The sequence below is a fragment of the Brassica rapa genome, chromosome A05 (assembly GCF_000309985.2).
Source record: "Brassica rapa cultivar Chiifu-401-42 chromosome A05, CAAS_Brap_v3.01, whole genome shotgun sequence".
Taxonomy (NCBI): domain Eukaryota; kingdom Viridiplantae; phylum Streptophyta; class Magnoliopsida; order Brassicales; family Brassicaceae; genus Brassica; species Brassica rapa.
In genome coordinates, this window is record NC_024799.2 from 28,234,284 (window position 1) to 28,258,261 (window position 23,978).

General features: G+C 35.2%; 4 protein-coding genes and 2 long non-coding RNA genes across 9 annotated transcripts; 3 read left to right on the forward strand and 3 right to left on the reverse strand.

The window, feature by feature from the left end:
• Positions 1 to 184: 184 nt before the first annotated feature.
• LOC103855197 lies at positions 185 to 4,050 on the forward strand. The gene is made up of 2 exons (XR_630649.3): positions 185 to 809; positions 3,518 to 4,050. It is a non-coding gene; the product is annotated as an uncharacterized LOC103855197 (long non-coding RNA).
• On the reverse strand, positions 3,891 to 5,465 carry LOC103855196 (adenylyl-sulfate kinase 3). 2 transcript variants are annotated; one of them, XM_009132151.3, is made up of 7 exons: positions 5,378 to 5,465; positions 5,133 to 5,291; positions 4,857 to 5,006; positions 4,597 to 4,715; positions 4,439 to 4,523; positions 4,298 to 4,344; positions 3,996 to 4,190 (listed from the first exon to the last, which is right to left on the reverse strand). In XM_009132151.3, the coding sequence occupies exons 2-7, from the start codon at positions 5,239 to 5,241 to the stop codon at positions 4,089 to 4,091; spliced, it is 612 nt and encodes a 203-aa protein (XP_009130399.1). In that variant the 5' UTR covers positions 5,242 to 5,291; positions 5,378 to 5,465; the 3' UTR covers positions 3,996 to 4,088. The 2 variants fall into 2 exon arrangements, with proteins under 2 accessions (XP_033146845.1, XP_009130399.1); XM_033290954.1 differs by lacking the exon at positions 5,378 to 5,465 and having other exon boundaries at positions 3,891 to 4,190; positions 5,133 to 5,371.
• Positions 5,466 to 5,589: 124 nt separating this feature from the next.
• LOC103855367 (probable glutamate dehydrogenase 3) lies at positions 5,590 to 12,274 on the forward strand (the record flags this gene model as incomplete). Its single annotated transcript, XM_033292746.1, has 17 exons — positions 5,590 to 5,688; positions 5,758 to 5,871; positions 5,943 to 6,164; positions 6,245 to 6,319; positions 6,390 to 6,506; positions 6,575 to 6,825; positions 6,907 to 6,982; positions 7,049 to 7,097; positions 7,184 to 9,681; positions 9,861 to 10,025; positions 10,122 to 10,214; positions 10,311 to 10,703; positions 10,793 to 10,809; positions 10,892 to 11,012; positions 11,149 to 11,225; positions 11,380 to 11,454; positions 11,942 to 12,274. Coding segments are annotated over 8 exons (993 nt in total), but the record flags the coding sequence as incomplete, so codon positions are not given.
• A 1,374-nt stretch (positions 12,275 to 13,648) lies between these two features.
• Positions 13,649 to 16,828, forward strand: LOC103855199 (protein CYPRO4). The gene is made up of 2 exons (XM_009132152.3): positions 13,649 to 15,620; positions 15,813 to 16,828. Exons 1-2 carry the CDS (start codon positions 14,085 to 14,087, stop codon positions 16,113 to 16,115), a joined length of 1,839 nt encoding a protein of 612 aa, XP_009130400.1. The 5' UTR covers positions 13,649 to 14,084; the 3' UTR covers positions 16,116 to 16,828.
• Positions 16,829 to 18,071: 1,243 nt separating this feature from the next.
• On the reverse strand, positions 18,072 to 18,594 carry LOC117133891. The gene is made up of 3 exons (XR_004457940.1): positions 18,499 to 18,594; positions 18,344 to 18,413; positions 18,072 to 18,261 (listed from the first exon to the last, which is right to left on the reverse strand). It is a non-coding gene; the product is annotated as an uncharacterized LOC117133891 (long non-coding RNA).
• A 911-nt stretch (positions 18,595 to 19,505) lies between these two features.
• Positions 19,506 to 23,807, reverse strand: LOC103855200 (casein kinase 1-like protein HD16). Of its 3 annotated transcripts, none has more exons than XM_009132154.3 (17): positions 23,490 to 23,807; positions 22,867 to 23,274; positions 22,580 to 22,705; positions 22,415 to 22,488; positions 22,260 to 22,329; positions 22,122 to 22,177; positions 21,988 to 22,059; positions 21,798 to 21,892; positions 21,642 to 21,708; positions 21,442 to 21,571; positions 21,140 to 21,358; positions 20,933 to 21,063; positions 20,661 to 20,835; positions 20,507 to 20,597; positions 20,265 to 20,422; positions 19,994 to 20,182; positions 19,506 to 19,868 (listed from the first exon to the last, which is right to left on the reverse strand). In XM_009132154.3, exons 2-17 carry the CDS (start codon positions 23,239 to 23,241, stop codon positions 19,809 to 19,811), a joined length of 2,088 nt encoding a protein of 695 aa, XP_009130402.1. In that variant the 5' UTR covers positions 23,242 to 23,274; positions 23,490 to 23,807; the 3' UTR covers positions 19,506 to 19,808. The 3 variants fall into 3 exon arrangements, with proteins under 3 accessions (XP_009130402.1, XP_033146834.1, XP_009130401.1); XM_033290943.1 differs by having other exon boundaries at positions 23,376 to 23,807; XM_009132153.3 differs by having other exon boundaries at positions 23,366 to 23,807.
• Positions 23,808 to 23,978: the final 171 nt, after the last annotated feature.

Genomic DNA, 23,978 nt, shown 5'->3' on the forward strand with positions numbered 1-23,978 from the left:
TTTTTTTTTTATCAATGTTCCTTTCGGTTTACAAACAAACAACGTTCTTTTTGGTTTACACTTCTCTACAGTGCGATGAGACAACAAGTCACAACCCCTTACAGTCCGGTTTGGTTTCAATCTATTTCTAAATTTCCGGTTTGTTCTGGTATTCAAATTTTAATGATGTTCCTTTCGGTTTACAAACAAACAAATTACATAAACTGAAAAAAAAAAAACAATAATCAAACGAAGAGACGTGTAATATATAATCAAATCAAAAGGAACAAATTTGACGATCATCGCCGTAAAAGTTAATCGGAGTGAGTATTGCTGCGATCGGAATCGAAGCAGAGGTAGGAGCCGAGAGAGGAAGCGAGGCGGCGGAGCTGGAGGAGAGGGATGCAGAAGATGAAACGGAGGACGGTGGCGCGAGGGAGTCTCTCCGGGTTACAAGCTACGTATTGCCATAGATCCGTCGATATATTCACTGTTGTCTCCACCAACCTACTGTTCAGCACCATCTCTATCTCTCAAAATCTCAAAAGTTGATCGAGTTCTGTTCTGTTTTTTTGTTTAATTACCGAACTCACGGTCTGAAAACAGAGGAAAATAACAAATAAACTCCTCTATTTTTGCAAACTTTTCAAATAAGTCCTTAAAGAAATTAAAGTTAATTCTGAAACCCATTTATTCACTATTCTAAAATAAAAATTAATCAGTTTGGGCTAATCTTTGAAGGTACTACATATTGTTCAGTTCCAAATATCAGCCAACAAGGATCAAGATGATCTACTTCAATGGTCTTCAGCTCAACACAGGAAAACTAGGTTTGTTTATTTGGAAAAATAATACCGTTTGAATTGTTAGTTTTTATATCTTATGTTATGTATAGTCAATGAAAGCTTGAAAAGAAACAATAATATAATAACAATTTGATTTAATAAATTAAATGAAGAAGTTGGTATACATGTCATAATTAGAGTGTGCGTTAATGAATAAAAGCTAAAGCACATATATATATAAAAAAAATTTACTAAAAATTATGTCAGTTTTGTTGTGTAAAATATATAATAGATAATATATTGAATAACTTCGTCAATATGACAACTTATTCGTCAATGTAATCATGTCAATTACTATTTGATCCATAAAGACTATATTTGTGACAAAAACTTTTTAAAAGATATCCTAGAAAAATTTTCTTCGTGAAAAAATCCTAACTAAGTCTCACACTCTCTTTTTCCTCTGCTTGCTTATGCTCTGCAATATATTGATGAACTCTTAATAATAGTCTCTATCATCTTTCCTGGCTCATCGAGTGTCCTCCCATAATTGTAAGTGACTTCAAATCTCTATAAAAAAAATGTGGCCATGTAACGTGGTATTATTATCTAAAATTACCTAAGACATGTTATAAGGAAGTCAAATTTCTTTTACTAGACCTACAAAGCTACTAACAGTTTTGAAAACTATGGTCCAAATTTTGTTTTTATATTATGTGTCCTGAAAGTAATGTTTTACCTGCTTTAATACAAGGACGAGCCTGGTCTCATCCACTATTTGTTTTTGCTTCCATGTATTTAAACCAGTCTGCTTTGCTCCAACCAAAAAAAAAAGAACCAGTCTCCTAATGTTATCTTCTGTAAATCTATTTTTTTCTATGATCAAAACAATTTGATACGAAAACAGGAAACAAGGATCCAAGAGAGAAAAATAAAAACATTATATTACAAATAATTAGTGATATATAATCGTCATTATTATTAGATAAATAATAATCCCTCCATTCCAGAAAAATCTATATTCTAGAAAAAATATTATTAAACAAAAAATAGTGATATATAATCGTCATTATTATTATTAGGTAAATAAAACTCCATCCGTTTCAGAAATATCTATATTCTAGGAAAAAATATTATTTCAAAAAGATATATGTTTTACCATTTCAAATTTTCAATGTATTATTTAATGAAAAATTATAAATTTTAAAAACGTTAATGATGTTTATTGAATTTCTATCGGCTAAAAATTATGAGAAATTATTATTCACAAAAACAATGCATTTCAATAAAACTTTAATGTATTTTTTAATATATGTGAAAAGTCTTAAATATGTATCTTTTTGAAACGGAGAGAGTATTTTTTACTATTGTTTATATCTAAGGATGTCGTATTTAACACTCTTATCTATCGTTTGTTAATTCTAAATATGCTAATTGCTATTTATATTTTGGTTAGGATTTAAGAAAGAAAAATAAAAATATTTTTTTACAAAATAAAAGTGTTGAGAATTATAGGAAAAAAAAGAGAGATTATTATCACATAATTTTGTTTGGGAAAAAAAAATTGGGGACTCACATTAGTTAGAGAGACACTATGTGCTCAATATTATTGGCAATGCTGCCTTCACATCGTATACTGGCCCTACATCACCTGTGGACACTCAGTCCAGCATCCAATATGATATATAAAGACACACAAAACACTTTAAGTAACTGATGTGGGATAAATGTAGGAGAGATTAATGAGAATTGGGTTGCTTTCTGCTGGGCCGATTTGGTTTCATTTCAATTTTTTCGTCCAATTAGGATGAACAAGGCATGATTGATTCAGTTTCCAGAGGAACGAGAGAGTCAATGGCTGCTACTACTTTCAATTTAATGTTCTCCGTAGTGATCGGTTTCAACTCAAAGGAGTAATCAATCCTCCGAAGAGATTTGATAGAACAGTGTATTCGAGGATAAACCTAAATAAGATTCGATTAGATCAAATACGCTTAAAATATTCCAAAAGAAGCAATCGATCAAAGAAACTTATTATTTTAAGAGTTAGCTAGATCTTGATACGTGCATCCATACATATTATTTTAAGATTTAACTAGTTGTAAGTATTTTAGTATTGTTTCCTAACTCTATAATAGATGTTATTTGATATAATTTTATAAAATAATTGAATTATAAATTTTGATTGCCTCACTTACTAACCGGTAAATTTGGTTCAAACATTGAATAGACCATTACTTTCAATCTAGAATTGTATAGATTGTTTAAATGTTGTATCTTAAGAAAGATTAAGAGATTGTACAAATTTTGTCATTAGCATCCATGATAAACGAATAACTGATATATAACTTATTGAATTCATCATTTTATAAATGTTATGTCATCTGAATTATAATTTTCTCAGGTTGTTTATTTGGAAAAGTAATGGGTGGTTGGATTGTTAGTTTTTATATCTTATGTTATGTATAGTCAATGAAAGCTTGAAAAGAAACAATTATATAATAACAATTTGATTTAATAAATTAAATGAAGTAGTTGGTCAATATGTCATAATTAGAGTGTATGTTAATGAATAAAAGTTAAAGCACATAGAATCTTATATATGTAAGTTTTTTTTTGCTAAAAATCATGTCAGTTTTGTTGTTTAAAATAAATAATAGATAATATATATTGAATAACCCATTTATTCACTATTCTAAGATAAAAAAAATAATCAGTTTGGGCTAATCTTTGAAGGTACTACATATTTTCAGTTCCAAATATAGCCAAGAAGGTTCAAGATGATGTACTTCAATGGTCTTCAGCTCAAATAATTGATTCTCAGAATCCTTATTGCTGGTTTCTCTTGGGTCTTTAAGGAATGATCAAAGCTTTGTTCCTATTCATAGCAGACATTCTAGCTATTCAGTTCATTCTGACATGAAGGCTTATCTTCAAGGCTGCATTTGGGCAGTTCAAAGCTAATTATAGTCTCAGTTTTTTTATAATACTATACTTGATGTTGAAGATAGAGATCTCATTGCTGCGGTTAACTGGCCTCCTGCTTAACGGTTTAATGGTAATGAAAGTATTATTTTCAGGGGAAAAAAAAAGATTCTCCTCCACAGGTACTCTAAAAAGGATTGATACTGTTGAATGACTTGTTTGCTTTTATTATATCAAAAAATAAACGTTGCAAAGGAAGAAAACTGTAACATGTCTTTCATAGTTCAAACTTCTTTGCATTTGCATTGTTTCAGGAGAGTGAAGAAACATAAAGAAAGCAGCCAACACTTATTAAAAAAAAGGAAAATCAAATGTGACTTGGTTGGATTCTGGTGGTGGTTACTGGTTTTGAAGGAAGCCTTTGGCTTCTAAATAAGCGATGACTTCCTCTGCCATAGCTACAGAGGAAGGACACTCTCCTTCCTTCTCTTTCAGCTCTATCTATTCATTTGTTTCAAAACATACCAACAAACAAAAGAAACATATTCACACACGTGGATTTTGAGTGATCCTTGGTGAATAATTATATATATTCACATGGATCATACCTCACAATTCAAGGGAGATTCATATGGATCATCAATCCCTGTGAAGCCTGCACAAGAAGCCTTTAATTTGTTAAAAGATTCAAATGATATGGCAGCAATGTGCTATCTTCTGTTACTCTATGGAAGCTTATGTTAACTCACCTTTGATCTTTCCTGCACGTGCAAGCTTATATAAGCCTTTAGGGTCTCTTGCTTCACACAATTGTAGAGACATATTCATGTAAACCTAAAGAGATTATGCCACACAACATCAAATAATATGTTTTTTAAGCTGAAAAGTCTGAATGTGAATGGCTTGCCTCGATAAAAGAAGAGCCCTGCATCATTTCCCTACAAGCGTCACGGTCTTTCCTATATGGCGATATGAGGCTAGCAATGCAGATCAAACCAGCATCAGCAAAGAGTTTCGCTACTTCTCCTGCGTTTAATACACATAATGGTTTGGTTTACAAATACTATGAGACCCTTTTAAGTATTTTTATTTGTGCTCATAACCTTCTTAGGATTCAGACTTACATATAAACCTAATTCAAATGATAATATGCAACTATGTACTTACCAACTCTGCGTATATTTTCCACTCTATCCTCTGCCTTGAAACCGAGATCTTTGTTCAAGCCATGACGAAGGTTATCCCCATCAAGGATGTAAGATAGCTTTCCCCGAGTGTACAACTCTCTACTTAGCGAGCAAGCCAACGTGCTTTTTCCTGCGTAAGTTTTACGCTTAGATTTTAAATATGGAGAAAGATTATATGTAACATAAGAATTAACTTTAGACATTTACAAAGCATCTTAGGTTATTCAAAGATAAGATTGCTGTTAAGGAGATTGACCTGAGCCACTCAGCCCTGTGATCCACACCACACAACCCTTCTGGTTTAGCAGCTTCTGCCTTTCAGTTTTCCCAATGGGTGATTCTTGCCAAAATATGTTTGTCGACATTCTCAAAACCCTTCCTAATGATCTGATCTACCACTAGAAACTGCTTTAATCTGCAAAGACACGTTCAAAAACAATTAAACATGAACAGTCTTCTTGGAATTTCACAAAGATATAATAATGTTGTTCCTTTGTTTACCTTTTGCTCGGTTCCATCTCTATTTTTTTGGGGTTATTGTGAGTGGGAAAACGAGAACCGACATTAACGGGAGTGGCAGACAGTTGGAGACAACAGTGGGACACATGGCAATAACAAAGACTCGGTCCCTCGAGACTTGTTACGTTATTGGGCACATTATTTGGGAAAATAATAGGCTAAAGCCCATTCAAGGCTGCAGTCAAGTTTCCTAAATTGTTACGGTCAACAGAAACTTCAAGCTTGCTTCTAGGCTTCTTGGTTTGGACTCAAAGCTCGAGCAAAGTCTTCTCATTCCCTTCAGAGAAATCAAGGTCTGTTATCTGTTTTCTTACCGATCCGGTTAAAAATTACTTAACCGGGAATATAACCAATCGTTGCAGGTGGAATGTACCATACCGAAAGACGATGGAACTCTTGCATCATTCGTTGGATTCAGAGTCCAACACGACAATGCAAGAGGTCCCATGAAAGGTGGCATCAGATATCATCCAGAGGTTTGCTTTAAATTTATTTCATGTAAACCAAGCAAATCTGATACGGTATGAATTAAACCGGATATTGACAGGTGGAACCGGATGAAGTAAACGCATTGGCTCAACTCATGACATGGAAAACAGCTGTGGCTAAAATACCTTACGGTGGAGCCAAAGGAGGGATTGGTTGTGACCCGACCGAGCTAAGCATCTCAGAGCTCGAACGTTTGACTCGAGTTTTCACACAGAAGATCCATGACCTCATTGGTATTCATACCGATGTTCCTGCTCCTGATATGGGAACCGGTCCTCAGGTTTACAAACACCATCTTTAAAATTGTCTTCTTGTACTTCCGTTCTTGATGTCTGAATATAATCATACATTTTTGTAAAGACAATGGCGTGGATTCTTGATGAATACTCGAAATTTCACGGACACTCTCCTGCTATTGTGACCGGGAAACCCATTGTAAGTGACTGTTCTAATCTATATTAGGTCGGCTCAATATGATTGTTCATAAGGCTGATGTTTTGAGCAGGATCTTGGGGGATCTCTAGGAAGAGATGCTGCTACAGGAAGAGGAGTATTATTCGCAACAGAAGCTCTACTCAATGAACATGGAAAGAGCATAGCTGGACAGAGATTCGCCATCCAGGTTTTAAAAAAATGAAAAGTTTTCAGTTGCTTGCTTAGGAAGGCACTCATATATTCTCTGTTTTTTAGGGTTTTGGAAATGTTGGTTCTTGGACGGCGAAGTTGATAAATGAGAAAGGTGGGAAGATTGTGGCAGTGAGCGATGTGACAGGAGCAATCAAGAACAAGGATGGAATCAATATCTCTGGTTTGCTCGAGCATACCGAAGAAAACATAGGAGTCAAAGGGTTTGATGGTGCTGATGCTATCGATGCTGATTCAGTTCTAGTTGAAGATTGTGATATCTTGATCCCTGCAGCTCTAGGTGGCGTCATCCACAGGTCTTTGATGGTTTCTTGCTACACAAGTTAACCTTTTTCTATGGACCTTCATTTTGAAACTCTGAGTTTGTTTGCGTGTAGGGAAAATGCAAATGAGATTAAAGCAAAGTTCATCATTGAAGGTGCTAATCATCCAACCGATCCTGAAGCTGACGAGGTTTGCAAATGTGATTCTTTGTTCTAACTCTGTGACAGAGACTAAATGTGTTATCCTTCTCTGCAGATATTGAGGAAGAAAGGTGTTGTGATTCTTCCAGACTAAATGGGTTCAGGTACGACACTCAAACCAATAAGGCAGAACATATAACTCAATCGATCAAAACACTGATTCTCGTACTGTCTGTGTGTGTGTGTGCAGAACATACAAGGATTCATGTGGGATGAGGAAAAGGTGAACAAGGAGCTAAAGAGTTACATGACTCGCGGCTTCAAAGATTTGAAAGAGATGTGTAAGACTCACTCATGTGATCTCCGTATGGGAGCTTTCTCCCTAGGTGTTAACCGTGTGGCTCAAGCTACCGTTATCAGAGGCTGGGGATCATGAGATCCCCCTTGGGAGTTCAGTAATAAGAACTCATACAATCCTTACCTATTGTTGATTTGCTTTGTAATCTTTAAAAAAAATCTATCAATGGAAGCTAATTAGATGCATTTTTTTAAAAAACTCCATTGGTTAAAGCAAATAGAGTATGAGAAGAATTTAGAAACTAAAAACAAACAAAAAAAACTTTAGAGTATGGAAGTTTGATTTTTGATGACTCTTGGCTGGTGTTTGCTTGATTTAATCTTTCTGTCCAGTCTCATGTAATATTTCAAATGTTTAGTAGTAGTCTTAGATCATTTCTTATTGGAGTTGAAACATGTGTGCACCCATTTTTTCTATGTCATTTTGAGTTTTGACTTGACTAAAATAAGTTCTTGTTATGTACAAGACTGGCCGAAGACCAAGTGCAAGCAGTGCACCCGCTCCATGGCCCAGTGAGCACATAAGTTTTTTTTTTTTTATCATTTGTATAACTTTTCACCAATTTATAATTAACAAATAAAATATTATAATTAATATTAAATAGTAGTCAATATGAGTCAATGAATATATTTATCAAACTTCTTCTTTCTCTTCAAAAATTGTTCATATTTCCAAGTGACAATGCAATTTCAAAAATATCTCAAAATCGTTGATTCTTCGAAGATTATTGAATACGTGCATCTTCAACTGAAAATTGACGTAAACAAGATTATTTTCTGTTAATGATCTGTTGTTTTGTTTACTGTCCTATTTTTTTCTATTGAAAAAAACTCAAGATTTTTTTTGTTGGTTCTTCGATTCTTCCAAAAGAAGATGATTACACGTATTAATCCAATGCAAGAGCATATAAATAAAGGTGTTAATGAATGTCAAACTTGATTGATCCAATGCAAGAGCATATAAATAAAGGTCTGAAACTGATAGAACATTATTATTTAACTTAAAACTGATAGAATCCTGGAGATCCCTCGACGCTCTTTCTTATACGCCAGTCACGCACTCTGTGTGCATAAACGGTGTTCTTCACTTCGGAGCTCAGTCCTTTGTCGATCCCAACAAATATAAGGTTGTGACATTCAATTTGGGTTCGGAACGGTTTGGTCTAATCGACCTACCTGACGAACTCCAAATAAATCCAGTTGTTGATAGATTGGTTAAGTATCGAGGAACAGCCTGTTTGGTGAAATACGACAACTGTTTCGACCTTCCCAATGGAAAAAGAGTGCATCGATTATTTGTCAAAGAGGAGAATGAAGATAAACTGAGTCCAATATTAGTTCAGATTCCTGGGTGGAGGAATGTTGCCGGGAATCTGGCCTTTGATTTCACAGGTACAACTGAAGAGGATGAGGAGCTTGTCGCGGTATCTTCCGTTGGGATTGATGGATACCATTACGTTATCTACTTCAACTCGGAAACAGAGCTCCTGAGGAAGATCAAGATCGACGGAGGTTCATCTGGTGCGACGTTGTGACAGAGATTGATCACTTCGATTCGCTGCTTCTTACTTGAGTTTCGGTTGTCTATTTATCTCACGGTTCATTGTTGTTGCATTTCTGGTTTCAGTTTCCGTTATGTCTTTATCTTATATGCTTCATTGTCGCATTTCTGGTTTCAATTTCCGTTATCAAATAAGCTTGTATGTTTGGGCCCTAATATTAAGTAAAAACCTCAGTTTAAATAAAATTGATTACCATTTTACTGAAACGTATATAAACATGTTCTACTACAAGTATATTACATGTACGATTTAAAACTGTTACAATCATTACTGTGATAAATATATAATCGTTTCAACTTAATCTAAGTAATTATACATTTCATGTTTGATGCCTCTTTTTATAGAATAGATAGATGATTATGTATATAGTTTTTTTTTTTTAAACTTTTATATTATGTTTATAAAATGATGATAAATTATTTTTAATAATATTTGGAAAAAAAAGTATTTAACCCAACAAAAAAAATAAAATAAAAGGCAATTTAATTTTTTTTTACATCTCTTTATTTTGGAAACACTTATAATTTTAAAGTTTCAAAAGTGTGCGTGCCAAAATGGGGTTTACAACCTAAGTGGACATGCGTTTAACTTTTAATGAATTCAAATATAATTAATTGGGCCATGTATTGGGCCGTATAATTAATCAATTCTCAAAGCCCGCGGCCCATTGTGAAAGCATCGATTCCACCTCATCTCTCTCCCCATCCCTTTCTCCGCCGCTCACACTTTCGAATTTACCTCTTATACTTTAAATGGAATCGCCGGAGGAGGAGCGGAGGATTTGGCTCAGCTACAATCTACCATGCGCGCCGATTGAACTTACATTCAGGTTTCGCTTCTTCCTTTATACTTACGCATCAACCTTTGTTTCCTCGCTGATCTGTTTGGATTCCTAATACATCGAAGGAAGCTTAGGATGTGCGTGCGTTTGCATTTCAAATTGAAGTGTTTATGAGTTTTTGTGAACTGATAGCGTATACACAAGTAACTTGACGTTTCTCTTTGCAGATAAATACTAATCCAGCTGCTGCTGCTGAAGCTACCGCCCTGTAGATTCTTCATTCTTGGTAAAATTCCAGAGGATTCTCAGGTGGCGTCTGCTAGGTTTCAGGCTGCTGCAGCTATTAGGGAATTGAGTTTTCTTTTTACTGAGGATAAAGGTGGTTCGATTAGGTGAGCAAACATGCTTCGCAATGTAGTATTTTTAGGTTAATGCCTTTCAGTGAGTCTTGGTTTGATGAGCCATCTCTATGCTTTCGGGTTTTGCAGGCTTAAATCCTCTCAGACTCAGTCCACACTCTCAAGCCTATTCGAATCTTATTTTGCGATGAAGCATTGTTCACTATTCTTGTCTCCCAAGTGGTAAGTAAGCACTCGGTAAAGCTGTGCTTACACTACTGTGTCTTACGAGTGATTAGGTTTATAACAATGTCACTGCAACTGTTTTTGTGTATGCAGGGACTCTAGTGATGGTGATGACCTGGATGAAAGAAGGGCCAGTGAGGTAGCTGTAGGTGGTGGTGGAGTAACGCTCAAAGTCACCGCCAGAATATGGGAACCAGAAAAAAAAAAGGGAAAAGCTAGAGATCTTCAATGGTATCTGATCATTCAAATGAAGATCTTGGAGACACCAAGAAAGAAAAGGAGTAGATTAAGAAGAAAGGTGTGTTGCATGAGATGAAGAGTGAGTTACAAGAAAGGATTATGACCGGTCTTGTGGGTTAGCACCAGACTTTCCTATTACAACAGAAGAGCTTATTACCACATTATTATCTAATCAAGTTAAAGCCATTGGGAGACTCAGAAAGCTTCTTACAAACTAAACTTCCACTAGGCACATTCCCCGTGAAGGTAAAATACTCTCTGTTACTGTCAATTCTACGTTCTATTCTGGTATAACGAGTGTGCGGTTAATGACTGACGTTCATGTTTTTTCTCAGGCCATTCGAGGAGGAAGGTAATACATCTTTGCCGCTGCATTTTTTTATTTATGTAAAAAATTGATAATCAGCTGACATCTTGTTCTTTCCATCTACAAGTGTTAAGCAGGTGAAGTTTTATGACGATGATGTGCGTTACTGGCAACTGTGGCGCAAACGCTCTGCAGCTGCTCAATCTCCATCTGCTGTCAATCTTCTCACGTCCGGTTTCACCTCTCTGGTAAGTTCATTGCCCTTTCTCTAATTTTGGATCATGGCTTGTTTGACATATTGAATCCTGGAAAGACCTCCTTAGTTACTAGTGCTGGAAATGTGTAGACTATGACAAGTTAATATCTCTGTGTGTGTTCAAACAGGCTTCTACTTTTCCGAATTATTCTGCTCCAACGTTCCTCCTTTCTTTGCAGCAGGGAGTTCCTTTCAAGATCATCTGGTAATGATGGCCCTTGAGTTGCATTTGGTTCAATTGATGGTGTCATTAGGGTTCCAAAATTGAATGTTTATTTTGTTTTTTTTCTGCTGATTTTAAGGTTAGAGCTATAGGTGCTGATCTGTGTTAATTTCCCTGAATGTTTACCGTCTTGTAGCTTGCACGTAGATATACAGGTGGCCATAAATGATCAATTTATTGCTTGATTAATTTCATGGCATCATCTGGCGAGGTAACTACATATTCTCTCAACTTCCCATTCTTTAGTTTAGAGAAAACATACGCAAGGTCACCTGCTATGCTTGACTGACATGTTAAAAAAAAACGGTATATTGGAACATTTTCTTTTCGTTTCGTTTCTTAACATCGATTTCTATTAAGTGAGGAGTCATACAATTTAAAGATCTACCCTTACTTTGACATATGATAAATTACTCAATAGAAGTTCATTTGTCTTTCATAATATGTTTGGGATAACTTTCATGCACAGCGTATCATTGCGAGCGGAAGGAATTTAAAAATGGGCATCTATTTTCTAAATACTCTACATTCATTTAATATCCTGATTAGGTTTTAGTTCTACTAGTGACTGCCTTTTCCATTTTTCTTATAATTGAACGATTTTTAATCAACGATTACCAACTATTTTCTCTCTGTTATTCATATTCAATACATGATACCAGCCATTCTCTATCTACTTGCAATTGCTATTCATGCAGCCCGTGGGAGTCAGAGAAGGCTGATTTGTACGAGAGGCAGACATACTACAGAGATAAGAGGATATCACGTTACAGAGGAGAAGTAACAAGCACACAGCAAAAGTCACTTGTGCCAGATAAGAAGGGGTGGCTTGTGGAAGAGGTCATGACTCTCCATGGAGACTATTTCAATCTCCATCTTAGATACCAGATGGAAGAAGTGGCAGCGTCAAAACCAAATACAACTTATGTGCGAGTATACTTTGGGATTGAATGGCTAAAGAGCAGCAGTAGACATCAGAAAAGAGTGACAAAGAAGGAATATAGCAGCAAGCAGACAACAGCAGAAGCATGTAGCATAATATATACTAGACTTTGACCCGCGCGCCTGCGCGGATGTATATTTTGAAAAATATGTTGATAATTGTTTTTCATGTAATTATTAGGATTTGAAAAATGAATCCGAGGAACATAACCGATACCGATCCAAAAATATAATACCAAACCCGAACATAAATTGATTAAATATTTTAATTATTCAAAATTTTGTTATTTAGAGAACCGAATCTGATCCGAACCGAAGTATTCGGTTGCCCGAATTTATCTAAAATAGATTTATATACTTATATATATTAATTATTTTTAGATTTAACGTATATAAAACATCAAGAATGATACTTTTAAATTGGTTTAAATACTTGAAAAATATATAGATAGTCAAAAGTAAATATCTGAAATAGTTAAAATTAATATACTCAAATCACCAAAAATACTTAAAATAATTATTGATTCCGTATCCAAAATTTTAAATCAAGCCAATTGATATGTTAAGCTTAGGTATTCTGACATATGTTATTCAAATTTATACGTAATTATATTATTTTATTTATACATTTTGAGAAATTTAAAATATATAATAATTTAAAACTTTAAAAATAATTTAAATTATTTATCCAAACCCGAACCAAACCCGCAAAGATCCGAATCGAACTCAAACCAAAATTTAGAAACATTCTAATAAGACTGGAATCTTTGAGCCCGAAAATCCAAAATGCAAAATGATCAGAAGCAAACCCGTATGGGTACCCAAAAGTTCATCCCTAGTCATTATTATATATCGTATTTTGTCATCATATAATTAATCGTATTTTATATGCACCATCATATAAGTAATCATATAATTAATAATATTTTATACATACCATCATATAAATAATTATATATATTATATTTTTAAAACTTAATATGAAATATAAAAATCATAATTTGAGTTGGTATTTCAAATTGAGCTTTGTATTGTATTTTTCTTATATATATTGACAATATTTTTTTATACTGGTTATTGAAAAATAGTTTAGTAAAAATCCATTTTTGAATATATGTATATTTTGATATAAATCAACTTTGAATTATTATTTTGATTTGAAATATGTATATAAAGTTTAAATTTTGTTTTATGGTTAGTTTAGAAAAAAAAAATTTAGGCAATTAGATTGATTCATTTTGGTATATTTTAAAACTGACCTAGATAGATAGTTTCTTATCAATTTTTTAAAAAAACATAAGCCCATTACTTTTTTTCTTAATACTACTATCTTTGTTTTCAAACAAAATTTTTTTTTTTAAAAAAGACTACAATCCATGTTTCCAAACACTCCAAACTTTTTAATAATCCTATTTAAATCTCCAAACACTCCAATTTTGTACTTGAGTTTTAATAAGATAGATATATATATAGACTTTGGTCTGAGAAATGGAGGAGGGCCATTGTAGCGCTCAAGCTCAAAGCAACCCTTATTCTTCTTTACGTCATATAAATAGCTGACGTGTTGTTTGTAGAGTTTTTTCTTCTTTTTTTTTGTGATTATTGTGGTGATGCTCTGCCTTCGAAAGTGATCAAAATTGTAGTCACCTCGTGTGTTTGTTGTTCAATGCTAGGGCTTCTTGTAATTTTATCTCGGCCTATCTTGTAATAACCCAATCTTGTAATAACCCAATACCAGATTGTATTGCCCATTGGGCCAGTTTCTAATGAAACAATGTTAACAAAAAAAAAAGTGCTAGGGTTAACGGTGGTCTAGTATTTCAAATTTGGAACTTGAGCTCCTCTTTCTCCATCTCCATTCACAGATCCTCTCCACCTCTATCTTTAGAATTCTTCGAGATGGGATCAGCTCACAGCCAGGACGATCTAAAGATCTATGAATCAGACGAGGAAGAAGAAGAGTTGGTGGATGGTGATCGTCGTCTAAAATCTCCTTCATCACTAGACGAAGTTGAATCAAAGCTCAGAGCCTTGAAGCTGAAATACCCATCAACGGAGCAAGCACCTCCGAACTCCTCGGTTGATCTTTTGCGCTACATCAATGGAAACACTCCCAAAGCCAAATGGGTCGCAGCTGAAAATTCCACCTCTTACTGCTTCGCCAAGTCATCCCCAGAAGATGGAGGAGGAGATTCGGAGAAGGAATGGTGGGTTATGAAGGTCGGGAGTAAGATCCGAGAGAAGGTCTCCAATGAAATGCGATTGAAGGCATATAAAGATCAAAGAGTTGAATTCGTTGCTAATGGTGGATACTGGGCGTTGCGCTTCACCAGCAGAGGAGAAGACCTCACCACCGCCTTTGTAAGCAGCTTTAACAGTTGCTTGTTTGAGAACAATCATGGTGTTGAGTTGAACGAAGCCGGTTTAGCTAGCATCTTTGAGGAAGATTTCATTGGGTGGGCCAATCCTGAAGCTGCTGATGATTCCATATGGGAAGAAGCTGATGATATTTTGCTTAAGAGCCCACAATCCGCAACTCCACTGGACGTTACTAAGGCTTTTGAGGAAGCTGCTACGACAAGGAGTGAGGAGGGCATACATAGCTTAGCTCTAGGTGCTTTGGATCATAGCTTTCTTGTGGGTGATTCTGGTATTCAGGTTTTCAAGAACATGAGGCAAGGGGTGCATGGGACAGGTGTTTCTGTTAACTTTGAGGCTGCTTACGGCTCAGCACGAAAGAATAAGAAGGCTCTTCTCATGAGAGCTGAGACCAACTTGTTGCTCATGAGTCAACAAGCCCCAGGAATCCATCAGCTTGATATTGAAACTGGCAAGGTTATTTCCGAATGGAAGTTTGAGAAAGATGGAGTGGACATCTCTATGAGTGACATTACTAATGATGGTAAAGCTGCTCAATTAGACCCGTCTGGATCTACCTTTCTTGGTTTGGACAGGAATAGGCTTTGCCGATGGGATATGCGTGACCCATATGGGGTGGTTCAGGATCTCTCTACTGCGAATAATGCCCCCATAGTCTTGACTTGGGCTCAGGGGCATCAGTTTTCTAGAGGGACTGAGTTCAATTGCTTTGCAACTACTGGTGATGGCTCACTTGTTGCTGGCCTTTTATCAGGACAGATTAGACTCTACTCAAAAGGGGGCACTATGAGGAAGGCTATGACGGCTTTCCCTGGACTTGGTGCGCCTGTGACTCATGTGGACGCTACTTACGATGGGAAATGGATAGTTGGTACAACTGATACATATCTGATTGTTATCTCTACCCTTTTCACTGATAAGGCTGGTAATACAAAGACTGGCTTTGAGGGTTCCATGGGAAATAAGATGGCTGCACCAAGGTTGCTGAAGCTAACACCTCTCCACGCCCATTTAGCTGGATCCAACAACAAGTTCCGCAATGCCCAGTTTTCATGGGTAAGCAAAACTCTAGTTGTAGTTTCCCAACATTTGCCTCTAGGATAGAACTTGTCTTGTCTTTTTTCAGTTTGTCCCACGGTTTTCAAATTACATACAGGTTATAGTGTTCTTCTGTTGCCTGGTGTTTCTGATTATTTAGTCCATCTTAAGTTTATGATCCTTTGGTGGTAAAATTCGATATTTGTACAGGTCACGGAGGATGGAAAAGAAGAGCGTCATGTGGTGGCAACTGTTGGCAAATTCAGTGTGATATGGAACTTTCAGCAAGTGAAGGATGGATCTCACGAATGCTACCATGAGCAGGAAGGGCTGAAGAAATGCTATTGCTACAAGATAGTCCCTCGAAATGAATCTATTGTGGACAGCCGTTTCATGAACGACAACTCTGCAGTCTCTGGTTCACCTGAAGCGCCTCTGGTCATTGCAACTCCCATGAAAGTCAGCTCTTTCAGCTTATCCAGCAAGAGAGGAAGGAAGCAAGCAAGTGCTTGACCATTAGTTTATAAAAATTATTATAATTGTAACTTGGTATAAAAAAGTGTTTGTTGCTAATTATTAATCATGTAATACAAAAAATATATAATATATTAAAATAATGGACAATATAAATGAGATAACTAAAAAAATCAGTTTTTTTTTTAAATACATATAATGCTTATGACACCAAATGCCAAATAGCTAAAAGATATAAATGGAGTATATCTTAAAGAAATATATATATATATAATAAGAGCCTATTCAAAAAGAAAATAAATATATCACATAGAACTGTTTGCCAATAGGAGATTGGTTAATGGAAGATTATCTCAAGGCAAATATATGCAAAAAAACATATATAAACAACTAGAATGAATTTTAAAATATGGATTACATATTCTTAAGAATTAAATCCAATTATAAAATATTGTCAAAGACTAAATTACATTATTTTATAATTTTCGAATTTTTTATTTATTAAATTTACACTTAATTAAAATATTATATTTTATTAGTTAGAGTGTATGTTATAAAATCACCTAGTAGTGTTTTGCTAACCTCACTTTTTAAAAGATAAAAACTCTTCTATGTTCCTGTCACATTTGCAATACAAAACTAACGTTAACAAACATAAGGAAAATGATTAATATTAAATCAAAATTTAAAATTATGTGATATAGAAAAATATTAAATCAAATAAAAAATAAAATAGAAACATCTTTAATAAACGACAAATATAACAACTGAAATATACAATCCGCGCATATCGCCGAAAAATCTCTAGTTATGTTCTAAACCCCAAATTTTTATATAATATGTTTTTTTTTCCTTTTTTGTAAATATGATTTCATTTTCTATTATATAAATATTTCTTTTTTATTATATATGTTACTGAAAAAGTTTAGAAAAAGAAACTAAATTTAAATTTTTAATTGACATAAGTTATTATATGAAAATTTGGGGTTGTGATTATTTATGATTCCTCGGTGGAGATATGTTGCTGGGGATCTGCTTGTTCATTTGAAAGGTACCTCTGAAAACGGCGAGCTTGTGTTCGCAACACAATCGGTTCTGAGTGACTAATCACATTACTACAACGCAGAGACTCAACACCTGAGGAAGCTTAAGATAGAGGGATGTTCACATGGAGATGTTGAGACCTACCTTGATCACTATGATTCTCTCTTGCTTTCTTGAGCTAGTCTTTCCATGTTCATTGTGTTACAGGATTTATCAATTTCGGTTAAGTTATTAAATATTTTTTAATAATGATAATTATGTATGATATTTTAATTCATTAAAGTAGTTTTGAAATTAATCATTGTAAAAATTAACGTGAGTGCAATACGTAAAAAACTCACTTTCTCAAATAACATTATAGAGATTTTACCAAGGTCAATATATAATAAAATTTTGATCAAAATAAGATTTTACCAAGGTCAATATATAATAAAATTTTGAGCAAAATAAATTTTAAGGATTCTAATTATTGATGCATGGCTATATCTCATTTACCGTAATTTTGGATCTAGTGCAGAAGAACGAGGGTTATCCTTCAGGGTCAATGGTTGATTTTGCATGTGATACTGATGATTCTCCAATTATGGCATTCATTAGCTCCTCGATCCACTCACTAAAAAGTTTGGGAAAAAGTTCGGGAAAATCAAGATTCAGAAGAAATGCAGTGTGTATATCACATGGTATAGAGATTAAATAAAAAAGAATGGCGTGAAAATGACGGACAAAATGGTATGGGAGTTAGAGAAGGAGCGTAATAACAACATGGTTCACACTATCAAGTAGTCTTACACGTAGTTGACATGATGTTACCTGTTTAAAACTAGTGTTTATGTTATCTTATATGGTTAAGCTGTCGAGTCTAAATCAAGACTTTGTGGTGGTTTGTTGAGTCAATATTTAGCTGTTGTTATGTGTTATTCAAGTTAAATCAAGATTTTGTGAAAGAGTATGTAGTTTCTGAATCTTTTCATCCATTCTTTTCAATCTAGTATTTGTTAAGTATTCAAGTTAATATAAATTTAGAATATCTACATGAGCATATATATATGAGATGAAAATAAATCATGATCAAATTAAGTGCTTACGATTGAGCTAAAGAATTCCAAACATCCCAAAGGCTAGGACCAAGCATGTCCATGACCTGGAAATAATATAAATAGTTCTTAATGAAAAATACCTTATTAATCTAAACGTGTAACGAGGCTCTCGTACTAAAAGCTTACCAGGATGTAAAAATCTCCTTGACGACCCTTATGATGTACAGCAGGAATTCCATAACAGCTATTGAGCGTACTTTACAGCAGATAAAAAAAGGAGAAAGAAGAGATAAGTGGAGACAAATAAGAAGAAGAGAAAATTTAGAGAATGCGAGTCTTACTTGTACACTTGCCACTCGTAAGGTGGGCCAAAATTGCATCCTTTACTATTTCGGTGTTCAAGTTTCAGAGCTACCTGAACAGGTTTTCAAAATATCACACTTTTGGTCTAACACCCATGATTTTGAAAAGGTTTTTTCTACTAATACCTCAATTGCATCTGCTCCAATCCTACCACTGCCACCACTCACCCTCCTGCCAACATAAACTTGACCAAGTCCACCCTTACCGAGTTTCCTCTCCGTCTTATAAACAGGAGAATTTCCAACTTGTACCTATATATATATATATATATATAAACGTTATACATTTTACAATAAATATAATAACAAAACTAATTATGAAAAATGTTCAACATAAATGTTATCTAAAGAAAAATGTCTAACACTAATTGTTAACAAAAAAACTAAACCGATTTTAATATAAATTAATTAACAAAATAAAGTACACAAAATAATTATAATAAAATTAATTAAGGGAGAAATATGATCAAGACATATTTAGAGTTCTTAATTATTTTATAGTTATCATTTTCTCTATCAGAGTTACGTAGAAACGTCATAATTTCATAAAAATTGTAAAACAATGAACTTTAAAATTTGGATTAAAAAGTGACAAATTATGAAACTATAACAATTTAAAATCAAATTGAATTACATATTGATAATCCATCGGTTCAATTGGTTAGTTTCGGTTTTAATATTTTTTAAAATATGGATACTTTTAAAAGCCTAAATCGAATTATCAGATACCGCAGATTCGGATCGAATTTAAAAGCATGGATTTAAATGAAAAAATATTTTAAATACACAAAATTCTTAAAAAAAAAAAAATAATTTTGAACCAACATATTCAGAACCCATAGTTGTTTTCCTCTGAATAAGAATATATCCAATTCGAGATGACACTTACATTGTTCTTCTGTTTAGTAGGATTTGACAATATTAGAAAATCAAACAGCTGTTTTGGCTGTGATGGATGATAAATAAAAATAAATAACTTGAGACCAAAAGATTAAAGCCTTTTCTCCGATTTATATGTTCATTAAAACAATAAGGTATTAAACAATATGCTCTTCAATTCTATTAATAATAATGTATCTCATCTGTTTTATTTTTCATGTTACTTTTATCTTGTACTTGCTACATACATACAAGAGAGAAGTTTCATTTCAATACACATAAGGTTGGCTCCTGGTTGAGGTTTTACCTTTGGATTGTACTGAAACTAAAGCTTCACGTAGTAATAAGGCTTCATAGAGAAAATCATCCCTGAAACCTATAGCAAGGGCGAGAGTAGACTCGGCGTTTACTCAACAAACGGTCCGACCATAGCATATTGATGCAATGTACAGATTTTTCGCCCATTTGTCCTGAAAGTTAGAAGTAAAAGATTCAAGTCAGTACATAGAACAAACCAATGGGGGGGAAAGAACCCAACGTTAGTTTTTTTATGTGTTTTTGTTTATTGTAAAGAGTTATATGGCTAAGAACAAACCTTGACATGGGTGCTTGGGAAAGCAGAAGTGCGAAGAGTCTCTTGGGTTTCATCGGTTATTTTTCGTTTAGGTATGCTCAATATAAGAGCTGCTTGATCTGCCGTTGCAGCCATTGATGTTATCCTGAATCCACTCTCCCATCTTCTATGGATTCCTTCACTTGGGTACAAAAAGTCCAGCTCCACAACCTTATTAACATAAACACCATTAATACATTATACCGCTTCAGAAAAAAAGAAAGTGCCTCAGGGGTTATAAAGAGATTGGAACCTGTTCGGAATAGCCTGAGTTTCTGGACATTACTATACCCCAACGACTCCCAGCAGTGGTCATGGAGGTTACATGAAACCCTTCTTTCCACTTTTTGTTTATCCATTTGAATGGGAATGAGTCGCTGACTTTGTAAGATTGCTGGGTATATGGAGTTCCTATCACATTTACATGAAGTAGAATTAAGTAAAACGGATTCATGTCCCATAAGGAACACTAAGACACCAGGTATGGATACCAACCTTTTGACATAACGACCAACGAGCTCCCGTTATTAGCACCAGCTATGGAACTGATATAGTAGTTCTTTTCCCATTGTTCCATGATCCAGTCCTGCGACACAAACAGTTAGGTGGTGGATTCAGAGCATAGGTCTTAAAGATTAATGCTATTTACCTTGTGCAAGAAGACTGTGGACAATTCATACACTTGAGAGCTGAACCCAGTCCCAGCATCCATGATAAGGGCCCAGAGATTAGCTGCTGATGCTACACAGCTGATGTAAAGGCCATCCTCGTTACCTTTCTCTACATGCTGAGGCAGCCTTGTCTCCGCAACATTGTAATGATATCTACCAAAGAAGGAACTCAATTAACGAAGCTTTCAAAAACCTTTATACTCCAGATATGAGTGATGAGCAATCACTCAAATGTGTAGTAGCTAGTTACCTCTGTTTCATAGGACGACGTGCATTATAGACTGAAATCCACTGAGTAGCAGGACTGCCGATTCTGATTTTCTTCCTCGGCTGTTCATCCTCTTCCAAATTGATAAGCAATCTTCCTCGTTTTTGGCCAACCTATTCATCCAAAAGCAAACGTGATAAAATACTTAACAATAGTGATAATAAGCATAGGAGCCAAAGAAAGCCCCACCTTCAGAGCCCCATCAATTCTAATCGGTCTAGATACAGCACACGGCTCGATGAGAGAATCAAAAATCGAGATAAGCTTGGCGTAGTTAGGCTCCTCGTCAAACTTCATGTTGGTAACTACCTCGAGGAAAAGCTTGAACGGGGGAGGACAGAAACAGCACATCAGTTCAGGAGATGTTGACATCTTTTTCTTGCACACAAGAAAGCTCTTGTTGTCACCCTGCGTACAAAGACCATATAAAATTGAGTAGAACTGAAACTTCAAAGGCTTTTTGGTTGTGAACATAGCGATAGAAAACTCACCTGGTACCCTTGCCATGGCAACCTCCCCCGCATCAAAAATATTAATGTATAGGCCAATGATTCCAGATCATCCCTCCGACTTCCGGTACGACCAAGATGTGCATGACAACTTGCATACCGTATCGTTCCCCTGAATTTGAAGTAAAATATAGATGTAAGCAATATGAATTTGTGTGTACAAAACAAGTAGGAGGCAATACCTGAATACATCAGGTCTTTGATCATATTCAACATGCGGGCCAGAGTGTGAATCTTTCCATCTTGATGCTGAAATAAATGATTATATATGTTAATAACGATTACAAATATTTCACAAAACATATCAAGATGTTTGTAAGCATATTGCAGAAACTCACCTAGACCAAGATCGATAAGGTATAGTTTCTTCTCGTCTGCTGTTCCAGGCTGACCAAGTAAAAAGTTTTCTGGTTTCACATCTCCATGCACAAACCTTGTTTGATGTAGGGATTCAACATGGCATGACAGTCAGCTCAACGGTAGTAACTGTAAGGAATTCTTTGGAAACAACAAAAAAATCACACTAACCCCTTCATATGCAGTTTCTCAAGAATAGATATCGCTTCCACTGCAATGCACGCTACCATGTTTGGTGACATCCTACACATACGACAATAAATTCAGAATATCTAATGAAAATAAATCATGATCAAAGTGCTTACGATTGAGCTAAAGAATTCCAAACATCCCAAAGGCTAGGACCAAGCATGTCCATGACCTGAAAATAATATAAATAGTTCTTAATGAAAGATACTTTATTAATCTCAACGTGTAACGAGGCTCTCGTACTAAAAGCTTACCAGGATATAAAAATCTCCTTGACGACCCTTATGATGCACAGCAGGAATTCCATAACAGCTATTAAGCGTACTTTACAGCAGATAAAAAAAGGAGAAAGAAGAGATAAGTGGAGACAAATAAGAAGAAGAGAAAATTTAGAGAATGCGAGTCTTACTTGTACACTTGCCACTCGTAAGGTGGGCCAAAGTTGCATCCTTTACTATTTCTGTGTTCAAGTTTCAGAGCTACCTGAGCAGGAAAAGAAAAAAAAAAGTTTTAAGAATATCACACTTTTGGTCTAACACCCATGATTTTAAACAGGCTATTTTTTCTACTATACCTCAATTGCATCAGCTCCAATCCTGTCACTGCCACCACTCACCCTTCTGCCAACATAAACTTGACCAAAGCCACCCTTACCGAGTTTCCTCTCCGTCTTATAAACAGGAGAGTTTCCAACTTGTACCTATACAAAAAAAAACAAAGTCAGTAAATTAATTAGCATAGCTAGCAAACCACATACCAACAAAAGATCTAAAGAGTTCCAAGATGATGAATGAAGGTGAAAAAAAAAAACAATATAATGAACTGAAAAACATATGATGTCACAAGGTTAACAGAAGTTACCCTTTCAGGGACAGGACCCATACTGGAATCTTCTTCCATGCCTGCTATTTTCTCTGGACTGCCGCCTTCAGCAGCAAGATCCTTATCAGCTGCCCCTAAGACACCAGCAGCTGGAAGAACCTCACAAGGCTCAGGCTCTAAGTCAGTCAACCTGATACCCCTCCCCCTACCGGCAGCAGCAGTTGTTGGTCTAGGAGGTACAGCCGCGGCTTTAGCTAAAGCAGCATTCCCTCTTCCTCTACCACCACCTCTTCTCCTTGTTGTAGCAGTCTGAGGAGGAGGAGGAGGAAGTAGGATGTTTTGAAGTAGCTGAGGGTTAGGCTGATGATCTTCAATGCGTCTCGATCTCCTAGCTCCACTTCTTAACTCTCGCATTCTTACTCCATGTCACAAAAATCTTATTTTTTTCTGTCATTAAAAGAAAAAGAAGAGTTGTGTAAATAAACACTTCATCAGATGTTACAATCTACAAACAAAAGATGGACCAACAGATACATACAAAACTTAACATCTATTCGTGGAGAAGCTAACTGTAACATAATTGATCAGTATCATAAAAATAAGCTCGATCATCTTCCAAAGTCACGATCTTTCGAATCGAAGATGCCAAAAGTCTATTTTACCAGAAGATCGATTCTAGATTAGATTATACTTCGATTGATAAAGACGATGAAGAGAGTGGAAGAGGATCGATCCAGAAGAAACAAAAGAAGAACTTTCAGATCTCCTCCTTGAGTTTTAAAAAGTGAGAAACCGATTGATTAGCTTCCTTCTCAATCAATCCTGGAGTGACGATTTTGAATGTGAGAAAGAAAACTTCTGAGCTGTTATGAAGTGAGACAGGTAGAGAGAGAGAGAGAGAGAGAGAGAGAGAGAGAGAGAGAGAGAGAGAGAGAGAGAGAGAGGTGGTTGCCTTGCCGCTAGATTTAGTTAGGGGCTGTTAATAATGAAGAAGAAGACGATTGATGATTTTTTGGTTTAAAAATACGGTAACTACATGAGGAGCCTTAACCGGGTTCCTGAACCGGCTTGAACCCATTTTCACTTCCTTGACCAAAAAAAAACAATACAACTTCTTTAGCAATTAGCATAATACAAGTGGTATACAATAC

What these genes read in the sequence shown, in the direction of transcription:
- LOC103855199 (XM_009132152.3), top strand. Translation starts at nt 14,085, where the DNA reads ATGGGATCAGCTCACAGCCAGGACGATCTAAAGATCTATGAATCAGAC. An exon ending in GCAATGCCCAGTTTTCATGG is followed by an intron (nt 15,621 to 15,812) that starts GTAAGCAAAACT and finishes ATATTTGTACAG; the next exon opens with GTCACGGAGGATGGAAAAGA.
- LOC103855200 (XM_009132154.3), bottom strand. Translation starts at nt 23,241, where the DNA reads ATGCGAGAGTTAAGAAGTGGAGCTAGGAGATCGAGACGCATTGAAGAT. An exon ending in GTTGGTCGTTATGTCAAAAG is followed by an intron (nt 20,423 to 20,506) that starts GTTGGTATCCAT and finishes TAAATGTGATAG; the next exon opens with GAACTCCATATACCCAGCAA. An exon ending in ACTCAGGCTATTCCGAACAG is followed by an intron (nt 20,183 to 20,264) that starts GTTCCAATCTCT and finishes TATGTTAATAAG; the next exon opens with GTTGTGGAGCTGGACTTTTT.
- LOC103855196 (XM_033290954.1), bottom strand. Translation starts at nt 5,241, where the DNA reads ATGTCGACAAACATATTTTGGCAAGAATCACCCATTGGGAAAACTGAA. An exon ending in AGGGCTCTTCTTTTATCGAG is followed by an intron (nt 4,524 to 4,596) that starts GCAAGCCATTCA and finishes TAATCTCTTTAG; the next exon opens with GTTTACATGAATATGTCTCT. An exon ending in ACGTGCAGGAAAGATCAAAG is followed by an intron (nt 4,345 to 4,438) that starts GTGAGTTAACAT and finishes CTTCTTGTGCAG; the next exon opens with GCTTCACAGGGATTGATGAT.